The sequence below is a fragment of the Clinocottus analis genome, unplaced genomic scaffold (genome assembly GCF_023055335.1).
Source record: "Clinocottus analis isolate CAN_PGR_092001 unplaced genomic scaffold, fCliAna1.0.p SCAF_22, whole genome shotgun sequence".
NCBI lineage: Eukaryota > Metazoa > Chordata > Actinopteri > Perciformes > Cottidae > Clinocottus > Clinocottus analis.
The window spans coordinates 5,766,862-5,793,010 of record NW_027175954.1 but is presented as its reverse complement, the minus strand read 5'-3'; the positions used below and the strand labels follow the sequence as shown (position 1 = coordinate 5,793,010).

The 26,149-nt window shown below is 45.3% G+C and overlaps 1 protein-coding gene across 7 annotated transcripts in view; it reads right to left on the bottom strand.

Annotated features, from left to right (window-relative positions):
- Positions 1-26,149, bottom strand: part of lef1 (lymphoid enhancer-binding factor 1) — a 41,659-nt gene that overhangs the window by 7,371 nt on the left and 8,139 nt on the right. The window contains exons 4-10 of one of the 7 annotated variants that reach the window (XM_068588811.1): positions 10,460-10,580; positions 6,741-6,831; positions 5,181-5,300; positions 4,259-4,421; positions 3,317-3,424; positions 1,469-1,517; positions 740-781 (exon numbers count right to left, since the gene is read on the bottom strand). In XM_068588811.1, coding sequence (XP_068444912.1) covers positions 747-781; positions 1,469-1,517; positions 3,317-3,424; positions 4,259-4,421; positions 5,181-5,300; positions 6,741-6,831; positions 10,460-10,580 — 687 coding nt within the window. In that variant the 3' untranslated portion in view covers positions 740-746. The remainder of the gene's footprint in view (positions 1-739; positions 782-1,468; positions 1,518-3,316; positions 3,425-4,258; positions 4,422-5,180; positions 5,301-6,740; positions 6,832-10,459; positions 10,581-26,149) is intronic. The other 6 variants (XM_068588812.1, XM_068588813.1, XM_068588808.1 and 3 more) reach the window with 6 other exon arrangements.

Here is a 26,149-nt window from a genome sequence, read left to right as displayed (position 1 = left end):
AGACGACCCAATGCCTTTGTTATGAAGGCATTATACACACCCCGAAACCCCAGATACCATGAAATCTTGTTAAGGTATAGCATCTCATTAAGTTCCTGCCAAAAAAAGCTGCTGAAAACGCTCCGCCCCACAAAGATGCAGAGGGAGACAACACATGTAGTCCATATGGGACTGAGCGCTGACGTCTTCGACTCCAGCGGCAGTTAAAAAAACCCTCTTCTGGGCAAGTAAAAGTGTTTTCAGATGTATTATTTGGTCCGTGTTTAGAAAACACTGAGTGGGTGAGCTGTCTGATTTATTAAGCCATAGCTTTCCAAACCTCTTTTTATTTGGACATTTCCCTTACGCATGATGGAGGAGAAATAAGCCACAAACTGCTCACACAACATCTGTCCTTGAATCCAACCAGTGCTCAAAATAAGAAAAAACATTGGATTGACCCATTCAACAAACACACACATGCTTGTTTGCACACACACACAAACACAAAGAAAATCCAATGGGTATTGTGCTGAGGCCATTGAGCAAACCACACACACACACACAGACACACACACAAAGCACAATCCCTCCTCGGGCCTTAACATCACTGACACAATGACTATGGCAAGGTTAGGGTGGACCTTTTCAGGATTAGTCTGTGAGTACCTATTCTCAAGTCAGTGTTTAGCAGTTTAAAAAAAACACTTGACATATATTGAACTGATCAGACAGGGAGGGGAGAGAGGGTTTGTCTTACCATATTCTCAGATGTACGCCGTTTTCATTCTCTGGCCTGTACCTGCAGAAAATGGCATCTTTTTAAAATAAAATTTGAGGTGTCTGGACGGTATAGATCTTTACGTGTACAGACCCCTCCCCCCATCCCCCCCCAAAAAAGGAATACTAACATTTTACTTAAAATGTAATTCTCAATGGATTAGAGTAGCAGTGCTGAGAGGAGGCTCGTAAGCGCAGCTAAACAAGGTCAGCAGAAAGACACACTGTAGTGCAGCAGGCAAACAAATAGTGCAAAGCCCGGAGTTGGTAAGTAGTCGTATAGAAAGGACAGACTAATCCCAAAGTAGGTGTAATTTGTGAAGACGGGGATGAGGGAGAGCAGTGGACAAATGGGTGGTGGGTTTTGTACAAAGACGACCCATGAAAAAAAACGAGTGAAGGACGCTAATGCTGCCTTCACAGAACCAAGCCAGTCTACTGAAGCCGGGATGTGGGTAGTTAGTGTGAGTGTAGACCTCTACTATTATAAAACTACAGTTTTATAGGCGATGAGAGGAGATTAGATCAGATTTCTGTGCGAATTTGTACAAATGTGTGACTGCATTTGTACAAATGCAGCATGGTGTTAAATATGACGCGTTGTCTATGGAAGGATGGTGTAACTCACGACTTCAAAATGCAACAGACAACAGACAAAAAAAAAAGAAAAAACAACACAGAGAAGGGAACTGAAGGGATCAGTGCTTACCTGGGGCTGATTCCTGCATCTTCTCCCTCTTCCGCTTCTTCTTCTTTCCCTAAAAAATATACAGAGGAACACATAAAGTGTGGCTCCAGCACTCACGCTCACTAGACCACTCTGATATCCTGCTGCTGACTGCCATGTTTACTCATCCCCTGCTGGGCATCCAACCAGCATCCCCTGGACTCCGGACTCCACCGCAAACTGCCACGCTGAGCGGGGACGCGCCCACCAAGAGCGTGAGCTGCTGTTAAGTGTGCTCTGCCTGCTCTCAGCTGCTTTAAAATGACTTAATTTCAAACATGTTTAGGCCCTTTTTTAGAATTGTGACCACTAACAGAACGGCGGCGGCTCGTCCCGCTGCTGTGACCCGTCTGTGTCACATTTTCACTTCCTTTGAAGTCCCTCTAATGACAAATATTAACATGAAGTGCAATTAAAAAGGCTCACTGTAATTAAGCTAGTCTATCTCAATGACTGTTAAGAGTGCCACTCTTTTTCCAGCGAGGTGGTGGGAGTGTGTAAGGATTTATAGCTTATGCTAAATCCCCAGGGGGGAGACTATAGGTATAGATAGCAGCATCGAGTCGTTCTAGTCAAATATGAGCAGCACTTTGGTTTCCTGCTGCAAAGTCTGCTAATCCACTTATTCATGAGCTAATCTGCCTTCTACTGCTGCGGCAGACAGGGAAGAAGACGGACTAAGTGAGAGTGGGTGAGAGAAAGGATGAGAGAGGGGATACACAGCAAAACTGTGAATGCCACACGCTCTAGTCCATGCCAGTGCCTGACTTATTTTGGGTGTTTCCAGGCATGATGTGCTGCCTGTGTACGGCTGAAGGTTTGTTATTTGTGGGAGGGGTCATAGAATAGCACTCTCAGGGATACAAAATGTACTTGTAAGAAATGTTTTGCGTTCAACATACGCTTCCCTTTATCTCTCCGGTGTGCCAAGTAGAACGCCATTTCTCTCCTCTTTTCTTTTTTTTTCCTACCCGTCAAAATATGTTTGTACTAACAAAGCTGGAAATTAAATGGGAACTGGGCTGACTGTCACTAGCTGATGCTGTGTATCTGGAACTGTAGCAGAGCTGTAAAACTGTCTCCCCCCTCAGCGAGGCATTTTGGCGGTGGAGCAGTGGAGGCAGAAAGAGGGGGGATGCTGTCGGTGTCCGAGGGGAGGCAGATAAACACCACAAAGCACTTTGGTGGTGGAGTGAACGTGAGTGCCGGAGCCACACTTTTAATAAAGGCTGGTGCTCTCTCTCACAAATTCATACACGCCACATACTCAGAGACAGATTTGACAACTTCCAAGCCCATACACAAGCACGTAGACATGCGCAGCGTGAGATACACCAAATAAACAGGCTGCGTCTTAAATGCAGCTGAACCTCCCACGTTCACAAACAAAATGGGCAGCTGGAGGAGAAAAGGTTGCTGCTGCTGAATGCTGTATGTACGATTCGGCCTCCTCCACTCAGTCTAACAGGTGCTTTTTACATCCAAAGCTCCATGCTGATATGGAACATCAAAGACTGGCATAACCATTACCAGGCAGTTTTCACTCTTTGTGGCAATGATAATGTCCATGGCGCTACAATCCTTTTACTGCCGATGGTAATAGAATCACAGTTTTATGAATTACACATCAGGCGGGGACAAAAGGGTCCACAAATGGACCCCATTAGCATGGAGCCGACTGGTGTGAATTAGTGTGTGTGTGTGTGTGTGTGTGTGACTACTGTGTGCCGTCTAAAGAACAAGTCATGTAACGCTGACGTAAACAAACAACATAAATCAACATACACACACGCACGCGCACCTCTGCCAATCTGTTCTGTTGATACTTACATAATTATCTCGAGCGGACCAGCCTGGGTAGAGCTGCATGTGGAGCTGCCGTTCCTTGCGGGCTAGCTCATAATACTTAGCTTGCTCTTCCCGAGATAAAGCATGCCACTGTTTCAGTACAAAGGAGATTAGAAGGGGGGGGGGGGGGGGGGGGGAATTGCAGACAGTCAATTACTGGCATGCAATTGCATGTTCTCTGTAGAGAGAGAAGTGTGTTGGTGTTTTGGTCAAAATAATAATAAAAAAAAAAAACTTCTATTCAACTTCCAAACATTTGGTGTAGAAAAAAGAAAAGCGGGATGAAAGAGAGAAAGAAAAAGGGGGACACATGATGAAGAGATTAGCATGCAGCAGAGTCAGAGGGAGGCAGAGAAGAGAAGGGGTGGGGAAACTTTGATTTCATATCAAAACACTGGTTCCAATTTAGAAGCGTTTTTTATTCAAACTATGTCAGCGAGCAATTACCCGATGCAGGCCACAAACTAGGCTTTGCTGTGGCTGGCTGCCTCAACCACGAGGCCTATTCGTTAAGGCTTTTAACATGGCTGTGTGGTTCCACTCTTTTCCCAATCCTCAAAAGGAACAAATTTTGTCATTTCCAACCGTGCCATTATCCAGGCATATTTTATTAAAGCCAATTTGATTAAATGTCAGCTAGATAGGCACGTCTGTATCCGTGCTGCAGAGAGGGAAGTAATTGGCGAGCGGCAATCATTATGACAATAATCACAACTAGTTCATAAAAGACTGTATGTTAATAGAGAGGGAGCTTTGTACTTTTTAAACTAATTGGGCCTGGGAAGTCAGTGCATGGCGGCTCGTTAGACCCACAGATTGAACTGTGATCTCTCGGTGCTTTAACTCCATCAAAAAAAAAAAATCAACCACAGCGACAAAGAGACCGGGATCGGTTCATCAGTGTCCACAGACTATTTCACCTACCCTTCGTCCCAGAATTTGATTGATGGCAGCGCTCTCCTTCAGCGTGCACTCGGCGACCACATTCGCACGCATTTCTTTCATGTAGAGCATGAAGGCGTTTAGCGGCTTCTTGATGTGCGGTCTTTTGGGCTCCTGCTCCTTTCTCTGTTCGTGCTGGGGTTTCCTGTAAAGACAACAACAACAACAACAACAACATAGATGGAGGTAAAGAAGAGGAGGAGACAAATTAGTTTGAAAAAAAAAAAAACGAGAGAATGAAAACGCAAAGCAGCAGAGGAGGGAAATTGTGGTGGCGTTATAGCGACAAAAGCAGCGAGTGTCTGGTTGCTCTTAGCCAATGGCGAGGCACGCAATGGGCCCCGGCCTCTTTAATCATGTGCAGTTGCACAGACGGAGAGATTACTTCACCAGTAATGGCAACCAAACCTTCTTGTCCACCGCACATTGCCAAACGCTTAAAGCCAAATGCTCACACTCAAAAACACTCTGCTTCCTCTCCTGACTTACTTTCTAACAACCTTTTTGATACTAGTAAAGTCTTGGTGCTGGGATGGCCATGAATAATGGAAATATCAGTGATAACCACTTTAGGGTGCTCACAGCACTTCCCACTGCACACACTGGGGATGTGAATTCATTTCATCCGAGCACTAATCTAGGACCTGTATCTGTTGCTGAGTGCTAAGTGTGTTGTGATCCCTGAGGACAAATGAAGCATAGGCCTGTTATCAGTAGAGCACGGGCCCTCGCCGCTTATCTGATCACATCAAGGGAACGAGAACAAGGCTCTGACATAGGGCTTGTTCAGCAAAACTACCTGCTGTAGTGGTGGAGAGCACCAATACTTGGAAGTTGTTTTACGAAAAAAAAAAAAAGTGTGTGAGGGTGTTCAATGAAGGTACTTTGTGTTTGCAGGACTCACATGTGCATGATGTCTGTTTCGTGCAGAGGCTCGTGTTTGACCTGTGGGTTGACGATAGCCGGGTGGGGGATCCCTGTGGCGTGGGGACCTTGGGGGCCGGGCACCATGTGGTGTGAGAACCTGCAATAACAGCAGACAGCAGGCTTGGATTCATTAAGGAGGACCAAGAAGGACAGTAGCACGGGGAAAGGGTCCCCGGACTGCCGCGTGACAGGAGGTGCACACTCGCAACAGCGTACACAAACAAAGGGAAGAGATCCATCAACACATGTTTATTTTATTGACGATAAATGCTGAATATTGTAAAAATGAATTCAGCCAAAAAAGACGGTGGTGGGGAGTCGTCACTGACTGTAGTAGATTGTGTGTACAGTTATTTTAGCTTTCAATATTAGATTTTTATATGTCCTGCAATATAAGAGCAGAGGGTCACGGTGACACTGCTTCATATTCAGGGATCACTATTTAAAAGTTGGGCACTAATGGTTTGTTTTGCACTCAGGGCTATTGTAATATCCACAGACTCATATTTTGGAGAGTCGTGCTTGAGCTTTCTCTCCTTCGAGAAAATGAAAATCGAGAAAAATACGAGGAACTGACTTTAGTTCTTTCTTAAAAATCTGTCGAAATTTTCAGAACTGCTTAACAGAGGGGCGTTTTTAGACATGCTTTTCTTTCCTGGCTCAAACGTTTTGAGACCCTTCTTCTGAAATAATAAATAGTAGATTGTGTTCGTTGTCATCAGTGGGTTCATGTCGGTTTCCATTTGTTTCAACACTAACTTCTGCTGTGGTCGTGTTTCAATCAACTGGTTGGCTGGTTTTCAATATGGAAACAAAGATTCTTGTGATTCAGCAATGTTTAGTACTGCAAACACAATGCCCCTTCAGTATATGGTTGTTGTATGACCATCGAGACACAATTTGGTTCCTCAGCAAGAACAGTTCATAAATTAGAACAAAGTTCCTAAAACAAAACTAGACCCTAAACCAGATAGGAGGAGGAGGAAGAAGAGGAGGAGGAGGAGGAGGAGGAGGAGGAGGAGGAGAGCTGAAGTGCACGAGCTTCAACTGTCGCCTGATCCTACACCTTCCATCTGGCTTCACTCAATGTATGCCTGAAGCCCCGTCTTTACAAACATCATGCTGACAGATAAAGAGATAGAGAGGAAGAAGGAAGAGGGTAAGATATGTTGAGAACAAGAGAGGGAAAAGTACAGGAATGGCAGTGACAAGGATGCAGAGAGAGGAATGCTTCCAGAAAGCTTTGATGGGGGCTAAGCAGCCATATGGTTATGCCGGGGCATGTATGCGGTGATGTGTTTGACATGTGCTGGGCACACAGAGGAGCGGTGTGGCTGAAGCCGCAGCAGGAACAGCCAGAAGCAGACCTCCCTGTATCGGCTGCTGCTGCTGCTGCTGCTGCTGCTGCAGGCCAGCATTTCTCCATTAGAGCTAGCACAGTGTCAGTGTGCATCTGATGGGAAGAGACGGGATTGTAATTGCTCCTTGTTTATGTGAATCAACTGCGCATGCTTTTGCTTTGGTCTGTCTGACTCACCATCCCAGTGGTGGCGTGAGCTGCCCGACTCCTCCAGGAGACAGAGAGTAGAAGTTGGACATGTCTGGTCCGGGATGATGCCTCTGCATTCCTAGACACACAACAATGGCACACAACTGTTAGAAAGTATTCAGGTTCATTTTTTACTCGTACATCTACGTCCCGTGGATCTAAGTGCCAAAGGAAATGTGCCTGAAACACAGAGACGCAAAGTTAAAGGTGGCAGAAATACAGCAGCTCCTGTAGAATAAGGCACAAATGTATCGTGAGATCATTGTGTTTCCATTTGTGGCCTTAATAAGGGTTATTAAAAACACATGACAAAGAACATTTGAAGAGGATGAGCATGACTGAAAAACGATAAACTATATAAAAGATCCTATACTAACAGCAGAAAGTACCAACAATTTGCATTGAATGCTTTGCCAGGTCTTGTTAACATATTCTTTGAGCCAATTATGATTCAAGTCACGACTTTGCCAACTGTATTGTGTAATTTCATTGACCTTGGGTTAGGATTTTATCCTTGAAAAGCCATTACTCCTTCCCACCTCCCCATCCTGCTTCACTGCGAGTCAAGGGCAGCGCGCAATGTCGGGGCTTGAACACGTTTCTTGACCTCACATTATCAACCAGTAAGAAAAGGATCATATTTTCCCTGCTTAGCGAGAGTCCTTCCAGTGTGTCGCAGCATCTTTAAGCTGGTTAATTGAGGCTTCCTCTTTGTGGCAGAGGCTGCAGCTTTCCCAGTAGACACGGGATTGACTTGGACTAACTGTCGGTGGATCTTCAGGACTAAGCTCCTCCATCTCCAGCTCGTCAGCTCCTGCTAGGCTTCAAGGTCGAGGGGTCCTTTTTTTTGCAGAAAGACTTAACTGGGACCGGGGCCGTAAAATGATTCATATTTCGCTAAATCTAAAGCAACTCATGTCCTCTTGAGAGACAACTATTTGTTTTGTATTATTTTAGAACAGAGCGAGACTGACAGTCTGTAGGTATCAGGAAATGCTGTTCACACACATACAAGTGCAATGAGCCGACATGTGTGCTCAAACACACACACACACACACACACACACACACACACACACACACACACACACACACACAAAGAAAAGAGGCCAAATGCCTCCAGATTAGCGCCATCTTCTAATCCCTGCTGGAGCCAGCCTTTTCTCCTTGCCTCTATCTTTTCTCTTCTTTCTCTCTCCAGGCTGTGGTCTGAAGGGGCCTCTCTCCTCGGAGAGGCAGGGCGAACGGGGGGCTTATATCTCCAAAGCCAATGTTGCAACGTTGGATTCATAGCACGCATAGCACTACCCCCTGCCAACTAATCCACCACCTAACACTCCTGAGGGCCCTCCTGAGGGCAGAAGGGAAGGAGGCAAGGGGTGAGGCGGTGAGGGAGGCGGAGAGAGCCCAAGCGTGTTAACCTTGTCACTCACACCCCGAAGGTGCCTAATTACCCACTCCCCTGTTCACATGTTCCCGTTGACGCCCAACACGGCTTCATTTCCTCTCAAAACAATCAACACTAACACGCTTTCCATCGTAAAACCTGGAAATAATGTAAATTCAAATGAGCGTTCCCATGTTATGTTCATTTTTCAAACAGTATACATGGAAGGTTTAAGTGTTGAATGTTCAAAGGCCCCCCCTTCCGCTCGACCTTCCTTCCATTGCATTGCGGCCCTGTGCATATTAGAGCTCATAATGAGAAAATCCATGATTGTTTTTCATAATTAACGAGCAGATCAAAGTCTGAGCCCACTAAGGAAGGCACAGCAGCAATTGGTCGATATGAGAGAGCGAGAAAGACAGACAGAGAAAGAGAGAGAGAGCGAGAGGGAGAGAGAGAGAGAGGGACAGCAAGAAAGAGAATAAGAGAGATTTCGTTTTAAGCATCTTCAGCTTAACTCGACTGGTATACACACATGAATATGCCTGGGGAAATCATTTGCAGCAAATTCTGCTGCAAACTGGATCGCTTGGACATGGATTTCTGTTGGGCTGCGGGAGTAAAGATCAAAAAAAGAAAAAGACCTCCAGGGGTCTTTTCTGCTCCTCAGTGTTTGTCAGAAACGCAGTGGATCTCGATGGACCGGCAAGACCAACACAAACAGTAAAATGGATGACATTACTTCATGAATTGTACTACATGACAACAAATCTCGGGAATCAAAAGCATGCATGTGCGTTCAAACTATTTATTGCTCAATTCCATGTCAACACCATTCTTTCCTGCTTCCTTTCGAAAAGTATTTAATAAAAATGTGTCTGATGCACGATTCCTCTGGCATATGTGGAGCACAGTGCATATGTCTGTCCCTTCATCTCACTACGCTGTGTACTCCAGTGCTCAGTTCTACTTTGTTATTTATAGTCGGTCCCTCAGAACCTCCCAAGCATCATCATCATCTTCATCATCGCCTACATCCTGTCTGATCCCTCTCCTCCTTTTCAACTGGCAGCCGCAGGAGAAGAAAGCCACGAGAAGAGAAAAGGTGTGGGACAAAACTATGGCAGGGCTCACATCTTTTCGCATTTGTGAGAAGCTGCCAAAATCTCCAGCTGTGCGGGGCTGAGGAGCTCGTCCAAACTGCCGAGGAGCTCCTCTGCAGCTGTCAGAGCTGCAGCTTGATGTTGTTACTGAGAGGCAGCGAGTGCAGAAGGAGAGGGCAGCAGAGCTCAGCGCGCCGTCCCGCAGGATGCTTCAAATAAGTTTATGTGAAGAGCTGATGGATGACTTTGATTTTGCTGTGACACATCTTGGTCTGTTTGTCTCTATTGATTCCTGACAGTGTTGGCACAAAGGGATGTTTAAATAGAAATAAAATTAGTTTCAGTGTGCAGTGAATCTGTAAATGAAACGACTTCAGGACTTCTGAATGCCAGTTCTGATAAAATGTAACTATGCATGTGGAGAAAATGTGGTCCTGTCAATAAAGCCCTTCTAGGAGGTGATAGGGAATATAGCCCATTATTCTGTCAATACAACATGACATCTTTTAATAGGAGCAAACAGAATCACAAAATGATTACTTTTTTAACCTATGCCAGTCAAATGAAGTTGTTTACTGTTGTTCTCACAGACACTTACCATGAATTAAGATGTGGATATATCCGGCACAGATACTGATTTACTTAAGCGGATAAGGTTTCGGCCTTCATGGGAACCATTTCATAAAATACAGATTCTTCTTCGATGTTTATTATTCACTGTTTCCAGTAACAGTTGGCAGCCTGGTATGACTGAAGGAATATTATGTTTTTGGTCCGACCGGAGTCCCTGGCCTCTTGTTATGATAGATAAAAAACGATCCCAATGAGTTCTACGTATTTAAATTAAAGTAAAAGACATCACCGGTATCAGATTGGTACGGGTGTAAACCCTGAGCTCAGTCTCCTGGGGGGGAAAAGCTGAATCTGTGCATCTTTAATTAATAGTCCCTATTTTTCTTACTGAAATATTTCCAATGAGAAAATGGATTTTTTTGTGTGTCTATTTTGAAAACATTGTCACTACTATTTATAAAGCAAAAGGAGGAAAAGAACGTCCAGAATATTTGAAAACACGGATCATTTGTAAAGTTGTATTCCTGAGACCCTGCAGCCTCCTGCATGTTGTACAGGCTGTGTGTGTGTGTGTGTGTGTGTGTGTGTGTGTGTGTGTGTGTGTGTGTGTGTGTGTTGTCGTGATCGGTTGGCTTGGTCTTTACCTTGTTTGTTGTTGACATCCTGCGGGTGAGGACCTGGGGCGAAGTGCTCGTCACTGTACGTGATCAGTGGGGTGAGCGGGTGGACTGCATGGGACGGCTGCACCACGGGGACTTTGTTGGACTGTGGAGCAAAATAACATTTTAAACAATATAAAAAGGGCTGACAGTATACATGAGCTTCAGCTGCATCGCTCCATGCACAATTTGGCCCTGTTCGCTACCACATGATCTGGCGACTGGTGCGGAACATAGTCTAGTGCGGGTGGTCTGCCTCCATGTCGATGAGGATGAAGCTTAATAGTATGGCGAGAAGGTACAACTACAAAACTTTTTCTTCATTTTTTAGCAGCAGCACCTTAAAAACTTTGTTTTGCCGGGGTCAGCATGACCTAAACCCCCACACTCCCTGAAGGAGGGAGGAAAAACAAGTCAAAGAGGTGCACCAGTATGTTTGAGACAGCAAAAGAGAGAAACAGAGCTGCAGCGAATAAGAGCGAGCGAGGGGGTAGAGCAAAGGGAGGGGAGAGAAAAGAAAGATTCGCCGGGTAGAGTTAGAGCAGAGGTCTTCGGCGGGAGATCAAAGGCAGTCATTAGCTGGTGAATAAGGGGAGTTCATTACAGAGCAAGAGCCGGGGGAAGGAGGGATGAGGGATGGAGGAGGAGGAGGAAGAGGAGGAGGAGGAGGAGGGGTTGGCTGCGGACAGAGAGCGCTAGTGAGACAGATGTCTGCAGTGGTACTTAATGCAGGGGTAATCACGTCAGGAGTGTCCTGAGCACAACACCCCCCCCCCCCCCCCCCATCACCGGCTGACTCAGAGAGACCTGCCTCCAACAACTAAAATAGACCGAGCCAGGCCCAAAAAAAATCCCCGGCCCCGACCCCCCCCCCATCCAAGAGCGCTTACATGCTTCAGCGGCAATGAACACATGGCAATGCTTAGCCATGCTAAATCTACTATTCACAATCTGAGCCCAGGGCAGAGCTGGAGTCAAAATATCACCTCCACAGGTAATGTGGCTAATCGGAGAGACGTTAGTTCGCTGTTGGGTGAGACACCAAAGGGCTCCCGTGAGCTTTGAATGAAAGAGCTCCATGAGATTTTGATCAGATGCTCTCAAAGGAACGGTCACCTGATAAATAATGTTATTGGAGATACTCGTCTAAATTTAGTAGGAGCATAGATTTCTGAGGAGGCGATCCAATCACGGGACTGCTCTCTATAAGCTCTCGCTTCGTTGTCCGAGCGAGGTGTCAGCCAAGGTGACATTCCTGCAGTACTAAGTGGTGATTGGTGCCCCTCCTCGCCCGGTCCCAACACTCCTACCACACACACATACAGACAGAAAACTCCTTGGACACAACGGTGGCTGGAATGTGTGTTTTCTGCTGAACCTCTCGCAGACTGGCACCGGCCTGCACTTAAGAGCCGCCTCTCCCTCTCTCCACCTTCTGGGAACATCCTAACTAGGAACACAAAAGGGCAGTATGTGTGCTGTGTGCGTGGATGTGCGTGCGTGTGTGTGTACCGAGAAAGATATCCTCAACCACATGACGCATCATCCGCATCAGATTCCTTTGATCAGGATGAGGATCTCATCTCCCAGGGCCAATTTCTCTCTCAGTTGCTCTCTTGATAAGAGCCTTCATGTGCCACCATCTATCACAGTCCACATTGTGGCATTTGAGAACACACTGTCCTCAAATAAGGGCAACTAATTCAGCCATAATGCAGAGGCTTTTCACATTAGCCTAGGTGAGTGAGGTTCTTTGACCCCTGTCAACAAGAGTCAAAGGTGACGGGATAATCTGCGACTGTGGGAGTGTCAGACCTCATCCTACAGAGGGGAGGGCTTATTAGCAAGGGATGCTAACCTAAAGGAGGACTAGGAGGGGTGGCAGGGACAAGCCTACACCAGGGGCTAAATGATAGCATTCTCGCCCATATTATTTTACGCCTGTCCACTCCCATTTGTTATCCTGTGGGAATGAGATAAGAACCTAAGGGATTACCATCTTAGCTGGAAGTTTTCTCCAACTTGTAGCAGATAGAAAATAAAGAAAAAGCTTGCAGAAACAAAAGTTTGTCTATCATACTTGTTCACACACACACACAAACTACAATACCGCAAAAAAAAGAAAGGTGATTGACTACTTAGCATCCAAGAAGGCTAGAGGCTTCCGCCGTTGAGGAGAAGCCCTCTTTTGTGCTTTTCCCAGTTACAGCTGTCATATCACATTTTTCTCAACTGCTTAATAAACTGCCTCCATAATGGCAAAAAAATCCACCAGAGAAAAACCTGCAGGCCACTGTGACCAATACACAGTTTATGGCTGTTTGGGTTCACATTTACATAAACTGCATGGCACAACTAACCATGGTTTACTCTCGGAGGAAAGGAAAAGCAATGCATTGTTTTTCAGGCTTCTTACATCTTTACATCTCTCTAAACATTCGTATGATGGCGAGAAATCTATCGGGGTGAAGCGAAATAGTCACACTGGTACGTTACGGTGCCAACAGTCGTCATGGAGCCACCATTTCACTTCCTCCAGGTGAAGACTTGTTGGCTTGCTGCTTCCACTATGCAGCTCTTGGCAAGTCTACACATAAAAAGCAGGACACCCTTTTACCAATTTCCTGGAGGAAGTAGTTGGAGACACTCAGGTGACCACAACCGTGAGTGTCACGGCACTTTGCTGCAATTTAACCCCCTCTCATCCCCCATCCCGACTCTAAATGCCCTTAGCGGCGGCAGCAGCAGCAGCGGCAGCAGCAGTGATGTTGTGATGGAGGGCGGCCATATTGGAGGTCCCTTTTATTGTATAGGAGAAATAATAGGCTTAGGATCTTTCTATTCATATTTTTCAGGGAGAGTGAAAGAGGAGAGGCGGTGAGGATTGAAAAGAAAACGTTCCATTTGGAATTTCATATCCAGGCTTGGCCGGCCCTTCTAAAGAACCCCTCAGATGTGGTTTTAAGAGAAATTCATTGTGCGGAACTGGAGCTGGCAGGAAGCCCTCCACGGAGAAGACACTCCAGTGTGTTTCAGTACGGGGAGCCAGTGACTTGGCGTGCAGTCTGTAAATGGGGGTGGGGAAGGGATATGGGACCTTTCTTTTTTTTGTTTCTTTATTGTTTTTTCGGAGGGAGGATTTTTCTGACGGCACGCCTGAGTCTCGGAACTTGTGTTCTGTCAGACTCCACCTGCATCCTGCCGTGGTTTCGGAGCACGAGTGTGTGTGTGTGTCTGTTTGTACATGCGTATGTGCGGTATATGCATAACTATCTCTGCAATATTGCCTTTTTTAGCGTCTCTCTCTCTCTCCCTCTCTCTCCTCACACAGCACGGCATTTGTACTCTACTCAATTATACCACTTTTGCAGAGAGGAGTGGAAAAAAGGGAAAGCGGGAATTTTATAATAATCACTTCCCACTTCTGTAATTTATATGCAATGAGGACTCTTCGCGCCTGCAGCTACAATCAAGTGTGTGAAAACCATATGAGGTGTTTCACAAACAGCTGGGGAGATGGCAGCTCAAGTGGTGGCTATGGATTCCCATGCTGCTAAATCTTTTCACTAAGAAGCCCATTTCACCCCAAAACACAACCTCACCTACTGACAGGATTTTCTGCCCAGGATGTTAACAGAAAAAAAGAATCATTGTCCTGTGATTACAACCAGTTCCATCAAGAGTTTGCTTTAAATTTCCAATAAAATGATGATTGCCATCACCTGAGGGAATGGTTTAAAATAACTGTGAATCACTGGGAGAGAGCACGCCCACCTCTGGCTGTTTAAATACAATCTTTGGCTACTGTATCCTCTGACAATGTGATCATTGTAGAGCCCTCCTCCTCTCCCCCTTTACCAAAATCAGTGGAGACCAACCTGAGGAAGCTTAAATAAATAACCAATTACCATTCACAGAGCGGGTTGAACCCCACCAGCTTCAAGTGGAGTGCTAAAAATGGAATGTTTTATTGGCAGGATGGCCCCTTGGCCAGGGGGCTTAATGCAACGAAACCCAATTAATGAAGAAGAAAGCTGGGCCGCCAGCAAGCGAAGGAGCGCCACGCGCCCGGGGTAATGAGACGAACAAGCGAAGCCAACCACAGGGACAGGAGCGGAGGAGGCTACGAATAACAGGAAAATCCTACCCTAGAGAGACATTTACATCTGTGATAACTCTCTCCTAATCTCTCCCTCTCTCCTCTTCCTTTTTTTCAATCAGACATTTCACTACTGCTACTCAGAGTCCAAAGGTTGAACAGAAGCTGTGACACTGATGTCCAAGGCGAGTTGGTAAATATGGGAATAAAAGTACAAATCATCATGAAATATGATTCGCAAACTAGAAGCAGGACGGTGTTTGCTAGCTGACCAAAATAGGCATGTTCCACATATGCAATGTTATGGTTTTAAAAGATAAGTTGCAGCACAAATTTATCATGCTGGGACATTTGTCACGCTGTCCTATATACCACCGATACGCCCACACAAGCCACATGTCAAACACTTCACATTAACCACACATGACCGACGCATGCCTCCGTATTAAAATGGAATCCACACACAACTCCACTATGCTATATAGACATGCTGTAAAATAGGGTCACGGTACACAGGGAAGAGATCAGAGACTGCAATAACCACACGCTTAATGAAGTTAACCCATACATGCGCCATGTGAACACAAAGCACACAAAGCAGCTATTAACAGCTGACTGTCTTCTTTCCTTCTACCACCAAGCACAAGGGAATAGGACGAGGTGGATTACCCATCATCCTTCAGTTGGCATGAAGAGCGTGTGCTCCAAGCAAACCAATCACGCTAGCTCTCATACTGGATGTGCAAAGGAGATAATTTGTGTGAAATATGCCTTGCTCTAGATGAAAAGACTTTATCCGCTTTTTAAAGTGTTCAACTCTTAATTTCTATATGTCGCAGAGCTATTAAAAAACTGGGGGAAGAGCAACAGAACATTAGAAATGATCCAGTTGCTATTTTTCTTCGCTGTCAAGCCACAGCAAGTTAAGTAGGAACAGCAAATCACTATGACATTGGGTTTGTTCTCAAAGAGTTCAGGCTTTAAAAAGATTGTGAAGGCTGGAAGCTGCAGTAGAGAGTTGGATAAGATTTTAGTAATTTTGTATATGGAATTGTTGTGAAATCATCTTGCAGCTTGTATAAAGTCGAATATGGCGTTATTGTTTCACAAAATAACTATAGTTTTTATGTGGAAAAAAAAACATAATAATTTGAGGTGTTTTCACTGATGCAATACATATCAGTGCAACATAGTTAAAGGATTTTTCTAATTGTCAACAAATCCCATGCAGAGACCAAAACCAGCAACATGCTGGTCTTTTTCTCAATAACTTCATCCTACAAATGTTTGTGGCTCTCAGTCAAAATGTGTTAGTATTGAAGATGTTAATCTTTATAAAGGGTCAACAATATAAACTTTTATTTTACAGCGTATTTGCTGGTGACTATATTTTCCGTCAAATTAAAAAAAAACATGTTTATTTATGGCAGCAGAACAGTTTATGTTGGACTGCAGTGCCCATGTTCATCTTAATGAAGCCATCACGTTCATCAGTATGGTTTTCTGCTGCTTTGTCATTTAAGCTGAATTTACACCAGATCAGAAGTGTCCAGGATTCGCCACAGGGTTGTGCGGCCGTGTGGAAGTATAGCTGATGGCCCATTGACTGCAAAAACTTTGACGTCATTTGTGTCCTTGGTGAACAGAACTGGATGGCCAATTATGGGAGTGGCCACCGCAGCGTGATGTTGAGTCGAGTTTCTCCAAGATTTGTACAAAAACAATTTAAATTATTGGGGGGACCGGTGTTTTTGCCGCACCGCTGGATCTCGTGTGAATGCAACCTTCAACTTCTTGTTTGACTCAATAAAGAGTTTATGGCAAAGATACAGAAGATAAAGACTTTAGCTACACAGAAGATACATGTTAGCAGGATCAATCCATTGTCGGTTTTGGTCTTTTAACAGGATTTACTGCCAAGAGGAAAAATATAAACTACCAACAGACCTTTTCTTTCCATACTTCAAAAATATGAATGATTATTTCTTTATAATTCTGCATACATACTTCCATATTTTCATATGATATCAATCACCACAGTCCGCTATATTGCCCGGCCATGATGTGCATATACGTACAGGTTTTGAATGCTTCTGTACCACATGATGGATCGTCGTCATTTTTACACTATCCAAGCACTGTGTGGCAGTCGATCAGCTCTGACGGGTTAAGTGATGGTCTGCTCCTCCACTGTTGTATTAGCAGAGTGTGTGCATGTGCATGTGTGTGTGTGTGTGTGCATTTGTGTATGGCAGAGGAGTGGTGGGGGTTGGGCCGCTGCTCTGGCAGAGCCCTGGGCGAACTGCAGGATGTTCACCTTGCGGCGGGGCACAGGGCTCATTATCACAGCAGGACCTGGTCACATCAAAGGACTGAGGAAAGGGCAAACATTCTGCTGAAGTGCCACTGTCAGCAGGCCTGCGAGCGCACACGCAAACACATACACAATAGGGCAGACCGCACACACACTTGAGCACCCACTAGGCATCTATACCCCTACAAAGAACATGGCTGCTCTCTGCAGCTCCATCACTTCGCTTGGATCTGGAGAGTCAGCTTAACTGAAAATCCTTTAACAGCACCTTAGATGACACCAAAACTGTGTCATTTCTCAGCACCTGTGGCACCAAAGTCACAGCTTTCTGGTATATCTGGTTTAGCTGGCATATCTGGATACTGTCAATGTAATAGAATCTGAGTCACGAAGCCTAGCGACCTTTAGTTGCGTCATTGCACCATTTACTTGATCAGCTGTGTGTTTGAAACCAGTACATGCGAATCGTGGGGACCGACGTTTGAACTCAGCCCATAAAGCTGATCACAAGCTGGAAATGTTTGGAGCTGGTTTTATTTTTCTTCCTGAATCAATCGTCATCCCTCTCCAGCGACTATTTATAGCAACCCTGCTGCTGCATTAACACACTGCATGATTTATCATTAGAAGCCAGCTCTGGTCTGCTGAGTAGCTACATTCATGCCAGGCAGCACGATGGTGCCAACATCCACATTCAACAACAACACTCGAAGGCCCTGAGAGATGTACACAAATAAAATCGCAGCACAAGCTAACTTTGTGTGGCAGGCGCGCTAAAACCTTAGCCTCGGCACAATACCAGGGACGCGGAGAAAGAGGGAGAGAAAATACAGCGCAGAATGGGGAAAAAGTGCTGATGAGTTGCCTTATGCAGGAGCTTCATAGATCCGTCGAACAAGAGCGGATTTGCCTGCTACACCTAGATAGTGTTTCCCCCCCTCAGCTTTCGCCCAGGTATTCTGGGCATGAATGGCTGTCAGTTTGGATTTGGGAGCTCAGCGTTGAGGGGGAAAATAGAGTCTGGTGGGGGTCTTTGTGTGTCTCTACCTGTGGAGACGAGAGCTAGAGACAGTACTCTTCTCTCTAAGCCCCGACGAGCTCCCATGCAACATTGCACATTACATCTTCGGAAAGGAAGGGGTAAATATTAGCACTGCAAGCTAGCCGGGGAGAGCTGGACGAAGGCAGACAGCAGCAGGCTGTTTTCGTGGGGAAGGTTTTCAATGGCACACACTTCAAAAAATGTGGATAGGAAGGTGATTTGAACGAGAGCTGGCTCTGCCTGAGCTGTAGAGAGTATTGACCTACTTTTCCTTGTGTATTTCACTGAGATAGTTGCACAGTGTTTCACCAACACAACGAGCAATAATAGGAAGAATAAAAACATCGGATGACGGCTTGATGGAAGAAAAAATTGAATGCACAGAAAAATGTGTCAACAGAACACAAACTTCTTGTGATAGGGTTAAATGTCTAGATTTATGTAATGCTTTGAAAACTGAGGGTCACAAGGAGCCCTGTGGCCTCAGGTGTCCTGACACCTGTGTACAGGCCTTGATCTGAACCTTTGACCCTGTAGTCACATGGTCGATGCTCTTGCCACCTCAATGAAGGATTGCGCTTCAAGCTCTTCATGTTTCGGTCTCCCTTCACTTCCAAAATAACCTTTTTACATAATTAGACAAGCTGCCAGACAAAGCTGTGTTTTTCATTTTGTTACAAATGGCGCCGACACCCTCTGGTCGGTTGCTCGATATGCTCTTGTCTGACTTAATTCTCATCGGTTGGACAATCGCTTGTGTTACATTAACAAGCAAGTCCATTCATTCATTCATAATCCATTCTTTTCGGGGCGGGAGCAACGTGTGCGTGCGTGTGTGTGTGTGTGTGTGTGTGTGTGTGTGTGTGTGTGTGAGAGAGAGAGAGAGAGAGAGAGAGAGAGAGAGAGAGAGAGAGAGAGAGAGAGAGAGAGAGAGAGGCAGATAATTCATGTCTTTCTTCAAGTGTTAGGCTCCTTGTTTTGTTGCTATTCAACATCAAAGAATAACATTTTCACAAATAATTTTAACAAATACTTAGTGTAGATATTCCCACTACTGTTGGTGGGGGAGGAAGAGAGCCCTCGATCGCTCCAGCTGTGGCAGCTGTGGATCCCCTCAGGAGGACCTTCGAGGAGCGCCTCAGAGTAAACCATAGTCCTCAGTGTCTCTGTCTCCGTCTCTCAGTCCTGACATATGTGCTACTGTAGCGATTCAGGATCAGGTGATCAATGCATATTTTTGGGGGTTGGGCGGGGCGTATCGGCTCTCTTATTGGGACGGGAGGGTGTGGCCGATGTAGGCTTTAAGTGTGAACATATCAGATTTGTCATATTTCAATAGGTTTGGTCCAATAAATAATGTAATCGTTTGATTATAATATAACTGGATCCCCTCGAGATGGCTTATTCTATTTGGACATTCAATTAATCTGGACTGGTTTGTGCTGGTCAACTTTAAATCTATTATTATCATTAAATTAGAAAAAAAAATAATAATATAATTTTGGATATATATTTTGTATTTAATGTATATATGTCCATGGAGGCTACTAGGTAGAGTGCAGATGGTGGCCAAGTGCGTTAATCGAGACATAATGTGCCGATTATCCCCCCCTCCCTTATCGACCAATCGATTAATTGAAGTGGCGGTGGACTTTCAGTGGACCAAGATTGTCTTGGTTACCTATAGCCATAGTAACAAATCATGCAACGTTTCGCTCCTGGTTATAATGCTAAGAGGCATTCATGGTTGTAAAACACTTTTCGGCTCATTCACATTAGAGGCCGTACAACAAAACCAGCAGCCCACTGTTTGGGTGTGATTCCACGTTTTAAGGGATTAACTGGTAAAGACTACCAACAACTGCCTTTCAGCCTGGAATTAGTCATTAATGAAACCACACATTTTAGGGTTTCTTTCCAGCCAGGCGCACACGCCCCTGTTACGATCTGAATGAAAAGCACAAAGCTATTCAAATCTGATCCCCCTCCGAACAAATGGCTTTTCTCCATCCCCCAGAGAAGCAGCGAACACTTCAAGAACCTCTCCGAGGATCTGAACGGTCACATGAAAACTCAGCCCCGTCAATTAGATCTGCGGCAGGGTTTTCGGGGGGCTTTAATACAAACAAAACAATCACCGTGTACAACATGGCAACGGACAACGTCTGCTTATCCCTTGATACCTCTAAACAAATGGTAATAGTACATTTCATAAGCACAAAGGGGGCTCCTCAGGCTCAGGGCATATGGTTACGGCAACATTGCAGGGCACACTTGTGCACCTGATGCTACAAAACAGAATGGTAGGCCATACAATGAACACACCGTGGTTGTAATTCAACTCTATAATAGATATATTCATTGTGGACTGCTCATACGTTTTAATTCAATCTCATTTGACTATGAAGAAGCAATGTTAGATTGAAGGGCCTGAGCTTAAAATATATCCCCGGGCTTAAAAAAAAATGTGACACGTAAAACAAGCAATGATAATATATAAGTTTTGGATCTGGGGAAATTATTAGTAATATAGACTTTCTGAGTCATTGGAAAAAAATCTGATATTCATTAATCCCAATATCAAATATATTAAACAGTATATTTTAGGAAATACTAAAAGTCGGCTGCAATACTCGGCCACCATGAATGTATATCATTAATGTATTTTTCTGTAACTTGAAATCTTAAACCAAGGCATGTAAAATGTAGGATTTTATGATAGTGTAGGAAGAAGTCCTGAGCCCTTCAGATAATTGCTATATAACTCTACAGTTAGCATGTGTCGTTCCTTCACTGTGCCCTCATGAGAATAACATGTCAAGTTGTGTTCAACCATGTTCACACACGTCTTTGCAATCACAGGCAGCAGAATTTAAGTACAGCTTGAATAACCGATATATACATGGTAGTGCTGGCTCTAGTAATCCCAGAGTTGTAATCCAAGAGACTGCAATAACCTGTTTTCACCCTTTCATAAAATGGACCCATGTAAAACTGTCCCGGTGTGGATTTGTGACCCTAGGTCAGATTACTACTGTTACACTTTTCAAACAAGCACAACCTTTTCACTCTATCGTTGCTTCAGTAGCGGTAGATGTAGATTTGTGGTGTTGGTGGTGGGTGCGGGAGGGGGAGCAGTGGGCGCTTCCATTCCCCCCATCTTTCATATCAAAAGACAGATACAGTGGGGGTGGATTGATTTGATGTTTTGATGCATTGTTTGATGACGGGCAGCTCAAAGTGGAGGATGCCTCTGTGATGTCTCTCCATTGGAGGACATGAAAAGCGTCACCTGGCCCCTGAGCCGAGGGGTTATGGCTGCTAGTGGATTTAAGGGCTCCTGCTGCGCTGGACGGTGGCTCCATTGATTCCACATAATCCATTCGGCGTGACCTTTATATTTTTAGAGTCAGCTCCACTCGCCTGTCAGCCTGCCTTGTTAAAACTATCGCAGACATCAAGGTCCTGATCATCTACGTTCTATTACAGGACGATATATGTAATTTATTCAATGAGTACATCCCATAAGGGAAATAAGTGCCTTCAATCACCGACCGAGTAGTCCAATGATCAAAAGAAACATGGAGCGCTAGACGAGCTCATCAGATGAACAAACACATTCTTGCTAGATATCTTTGTAGGTTTCATCATCCTGCATCAAGTGACTGCTGAGGGGGAAAAACAAAGCCTTGTTCTCATCCCTGTGACATCAGCGCATACAGACTGAGCACAGGGAAGAATAACAGCCAAGGTAATTATATATTTACAATTAAATATCAATATTGTGGAATAGCACTTCATCCTTTGCCCTCTGCCCTCCTTCCAAGCACTGGTTTTAACCCCACATGAAAATATCAGAGGCCTAAAAAGTCATACAAATAAATAATCTCATAACGTACGCTAAGTGGTATTAGTCATGAGCATCAAACTCCTACCACGTTCTAGATTTGCCTAAACTAGGAGCAAACATAATTGGGATAAATCTTCTCAGTAAGCCACATAAAAAAACAGAAGGGTGTAAATTGTTACACTGCTGTGTGTTAAGACACTGAAACAGTTGCACAGATCAGACGAACTGCAGCAGCAGGGAAAGAGCAACATTCAGCTCTGCTGTTTTCCTCTGTGACTTGGGGCCACTGAGTTTTTCTCCAGCCATAGTAAATTGGGCGCCTGGGGCAGGAGCCTTAGCCAAGCTTGCATTTCGGAGCCCTCATGGAGGGCATGAGGGATAGAGATATGGCACTGGAGGGGGGACAGGGTGGCGGATGGTGGGGGAGGACTGGAAGCACAGCGGTGGGGACGTTACCCACATGTTTCGACACAAAAGAGGCCTGGCTAGTTAGCACACTAACTATCAAGCTCCGTGGCCATCAGCGCTCGTCATTCTTTCTGTTCTCCGTATCCACGTCGTCATAAACGCGGCTACATCTGCAAGTGTAATCACTCTATTGTACTCAGATTTTCTGCTCTGCTGGACGGCAGCATGGCAGCCCGCTTTTCAGCACCTCTCCCTTCGCCCCTCAATCCCCTCCTTTCCCTCAAGTGCCCCGGCCTGTTCCTGGCTACTCCTTTGCCGGTGAGGCCGGTGTGTCTCACAGATTACAGAGCTCCGGTCGCTCAGGTAACAGGAGTCACTAATCTGGCTGGGGTTGAATTACACATAATTGCCTCGGCACCGTGATTGATTTTAGCCCTGGAAAGGAAAAGACGACGGCTCCCCCGCCCGCCCCCCCCCAAAAAAATACCCCCACCTCCCTTCCTGCCTCTCTCCAGCGCTCACGAGCGGCAGCCAAGACTCTCCATCTAGTAGGAGGCAGGAGGCTTTGAAGAGATCAAAGCCAAGGCCGGGAGCAGTTGCGCGCCCTGGGAATACGGGAGAGAGGCTTTCTGCTCCTCAGCCCTATTTTCTAGCGTCATGTCGGATTGCAGCTGTATTGCATTTCGCCAGTTTTCTTAATGCTCTTGGTTTTGACTTTGACATCAGTGATCCCCCTCGGTTTCTTCAAAAACAAGGGGGAGGCGGAAAAAAAAAAAAAAAGAAAGTGACTGAGGAAGAAAGAGTGTGAGAGAGAGAGAGAGAGAGAGAGAGAGAGAGAGAGAGAGAGAGAGAGAGAGAGAGAGAGAGAGAGAAAGGGGGGGGGTAAAGAGATCTACAGACTGATTTTTATTTTCACAACTCCATAATTGGCCAGTTCAAAGGAGAGGAGGGGAGAATGTAGCATTTGTTTTCAATTCTGCAGCCAATATGAAAGGAGCGACAAACTTTTATGGGTTTCCCAAAAATTAAAGACAGGCTTTTTTCACCGTCAAAGAACTGTGTTTTTTTTTTGTTTTTTTTTTATGGCCGAGACCACACAACATCAACGGATGGCAAAGCCCTCCTCTCTGCAGAAAGCGCAACAGTGGAGTGTAGCTCTTACACGATGCATTTGTGTGCATGTTTGAGTCTCCATGGAACACCCGTTTGGTGTATGTGTTGCAAATTGTTACACAAAGAGAAAGTGATTTGATGATGTTTAGCGCCCTAAAAAACACAAAAGGCGGCAAGAAGAAAGCTATAGACATCCATTCATTTAACAGCTTTGTTAATAAAGCCTGGTGGCGAGAAGGCACCCTTTGTACTGCAACTATGTAGGCCCTCTACCAACCTCCGACACTGGGGACCATTAATATTTTAGCGCTGTCAGATGCACATTGCATGTGAGTCTCTTTAGCACTCACACCCACAGAAAGAAATAATGAGCTTCTGAAAAATATGGAACAGCAAAGACAAGGAGGGAGGCAAAGAGCGCGCCAGAGACTGGCCGACTTCATACAAAACAGAGCAGCTATTGATCATAGCTCTGTTTCTTAGCTGGACAAAGTGAGGGCTGTTTGAGCTTCTCTGAAGTCTGGACACAGCCGGCTGGATTTGCACCCATGTTTCACTCCTGTGGTCCTATTGTTCCCCTTGCTGCCGTTTACTAGCTGGAACACTGCTCGCCTCTATATGGACCTACGAACTGTTGGGATGAAGTCAATAAAGCTATTCATGTTTTTACTCATTTCATGACCGTGTCGGGGAACAGCGAGGAGACTGTGATCGTCTTTGAGGGACTACTGACACGCGTCAATCGAAGATCAGAGGTTGACCCGAGCAGTTAATCAAACGTGCGCCGTAGGGGCATTCGACACATTTTCGGGCGATAACAAACAACAACACATGTTGTCAAGTGACAACCACTTCACCACCATCCCATATAACTTAACTAAGCGTAGTCATAACATCACCAACAGTTACGTCAGTCGCGCTCCATACACCGCCCTCTAGTCTCCTTTTTTGATCCGCCCTGACAGGAAGTTCACACCCAGGCCATTCAAACAGAATTGGGCAACAGGGATAACCTTGGCGAGCCCGTCCACTGACCCCTGGAGATCAGTGGCAGGCTGCTGGTGAAGAGTGAAGTCCTCTGAGCAGGTGTTGTGGGCTTGAGCGGCGGCCTGTCCATGGAAGCCTGACTGGCTGGCTCCAGGCAGCGCTGCTTGATTGGTTAAGCTCCATCCAACTCAGTGGGAGGACGGGGAGCGAAGAAAGTGCCATCATCTATGAGTGCTTCGCTTTGAGAAGTAACACATGCCCAAAATAAACTTCAACTGGGGCTAAGCGTGCATCTGCACGTCATGCTCACAACCATGACACCCCTGATTGCCTTTCTCACACACATATGGAAACACACACATTTTCAGCACTTTGACCTCTTCATTTGAACTTTGTTTATCGCGTTTCATCTTTGCTTTTATTCTTATGGCAGATGTATCTGATAATATCTGAGCATAAACCTACCTGCTCACATCACTCAGCATGGACTCAGACTAGCAAGAAAAATAAATCCAGAAACTTAGACCTCATTTGTCATATTTGTGGCTCTCATCTGAAACAACAATGCATATCTCTTAGTCCTGGTAGACAATCACTCTGCTGAGCTCCATTTCACGAGATGAAACACACTGATAAGGTGATTGCAGCCACATGGCGTCATTAGCACCGTGCATATGGAGTCAATGTGTCAACCAGCATCACCATACAGCGAAGGACGAGAGGAGACCTTGGCGTTAATGGTGCTGTTTATAAAACACCACGACCCAGCGCCAGCGGCACTACAAAGACTCTGAGACGCCAAGTGTTTCTTCTGTGTGAGGTCCCTGCTGCTGTCCTTCATGTGCACACACACACACACACACACACATTTCGCTGTTCGATAGAGCTGCACAGCAGATGACATCAATGTCAGCGGGACTCTTTGATATGTATGGATTTGATGTCCGGGATTATATGAGGCAATTATATATGATCATATCATCATATTTAACTTAGTTTAGTTTTAGACTCTTTTTTTTTTTAGATAAACAGTACTGCACTAAAGTAAATGATCAGATGATCATAGTCCAGCTACGTAAAGACAAAATGCTGCAATCAGCTCTGGCAACCTTCATACATCACGTGAGACTAGGAAAAACTACACAAGGTGCCATAAGCTGTCATCTAGAACATTATGTGTGGACATGGAGGGCTGCTGGTAAATGTAGTGTTCTCTTTAACAGGGATCTTCCACGGTAGTGCTGGGGGCATGAGCTCAGGACACACATGGCACTGAGGGACACCAGAGCGGTCCTACCAAATCCCGTTAGGTAAGCCTGGGTTAGTGATTCCACGCTGCGAGACACTGGCTAGCAGATCCGTCACGTTCTCACTACATCAAAGGAAAGTACAGCGCTTCACCCCCTCCACACACCCTCCTTCTCGCCATGAGGATCTGCAATTGAGGGTCCAAAGGGAAAAAAAAGGAGAGGGAGCTCTCTTAACTCCCCCCACCATAGCAGCAAAACTAGGCTTTAAAAAAAAAAAGAATTCAGCGATTCTATCCGTTCCTTTCCTCAAGCTGTTGCTCAAGACCATGAGAGTTTTGCAACACAGCTGTAGATCACCAGCACATCCTCGCAGTCAGGTGACACACCTTGGAGCACATCGCTGCACTGTCAACGTCTCACAAACATGAACAGGCAGTTGTGTCTTTATCTCGTCAACCACGCATTCAAGTTTATTTTGAAGGTTTCGGTAAGATGTCAGGAGCTGAGAGGTTGTGGGGTTTCTTTCAACTCAGAGATGTAAAACAGGGCTTTTTGTGATTTTAACCAAAAAAAAACATTTGAACACTGATGTGACAACAGAATCTGAAAATA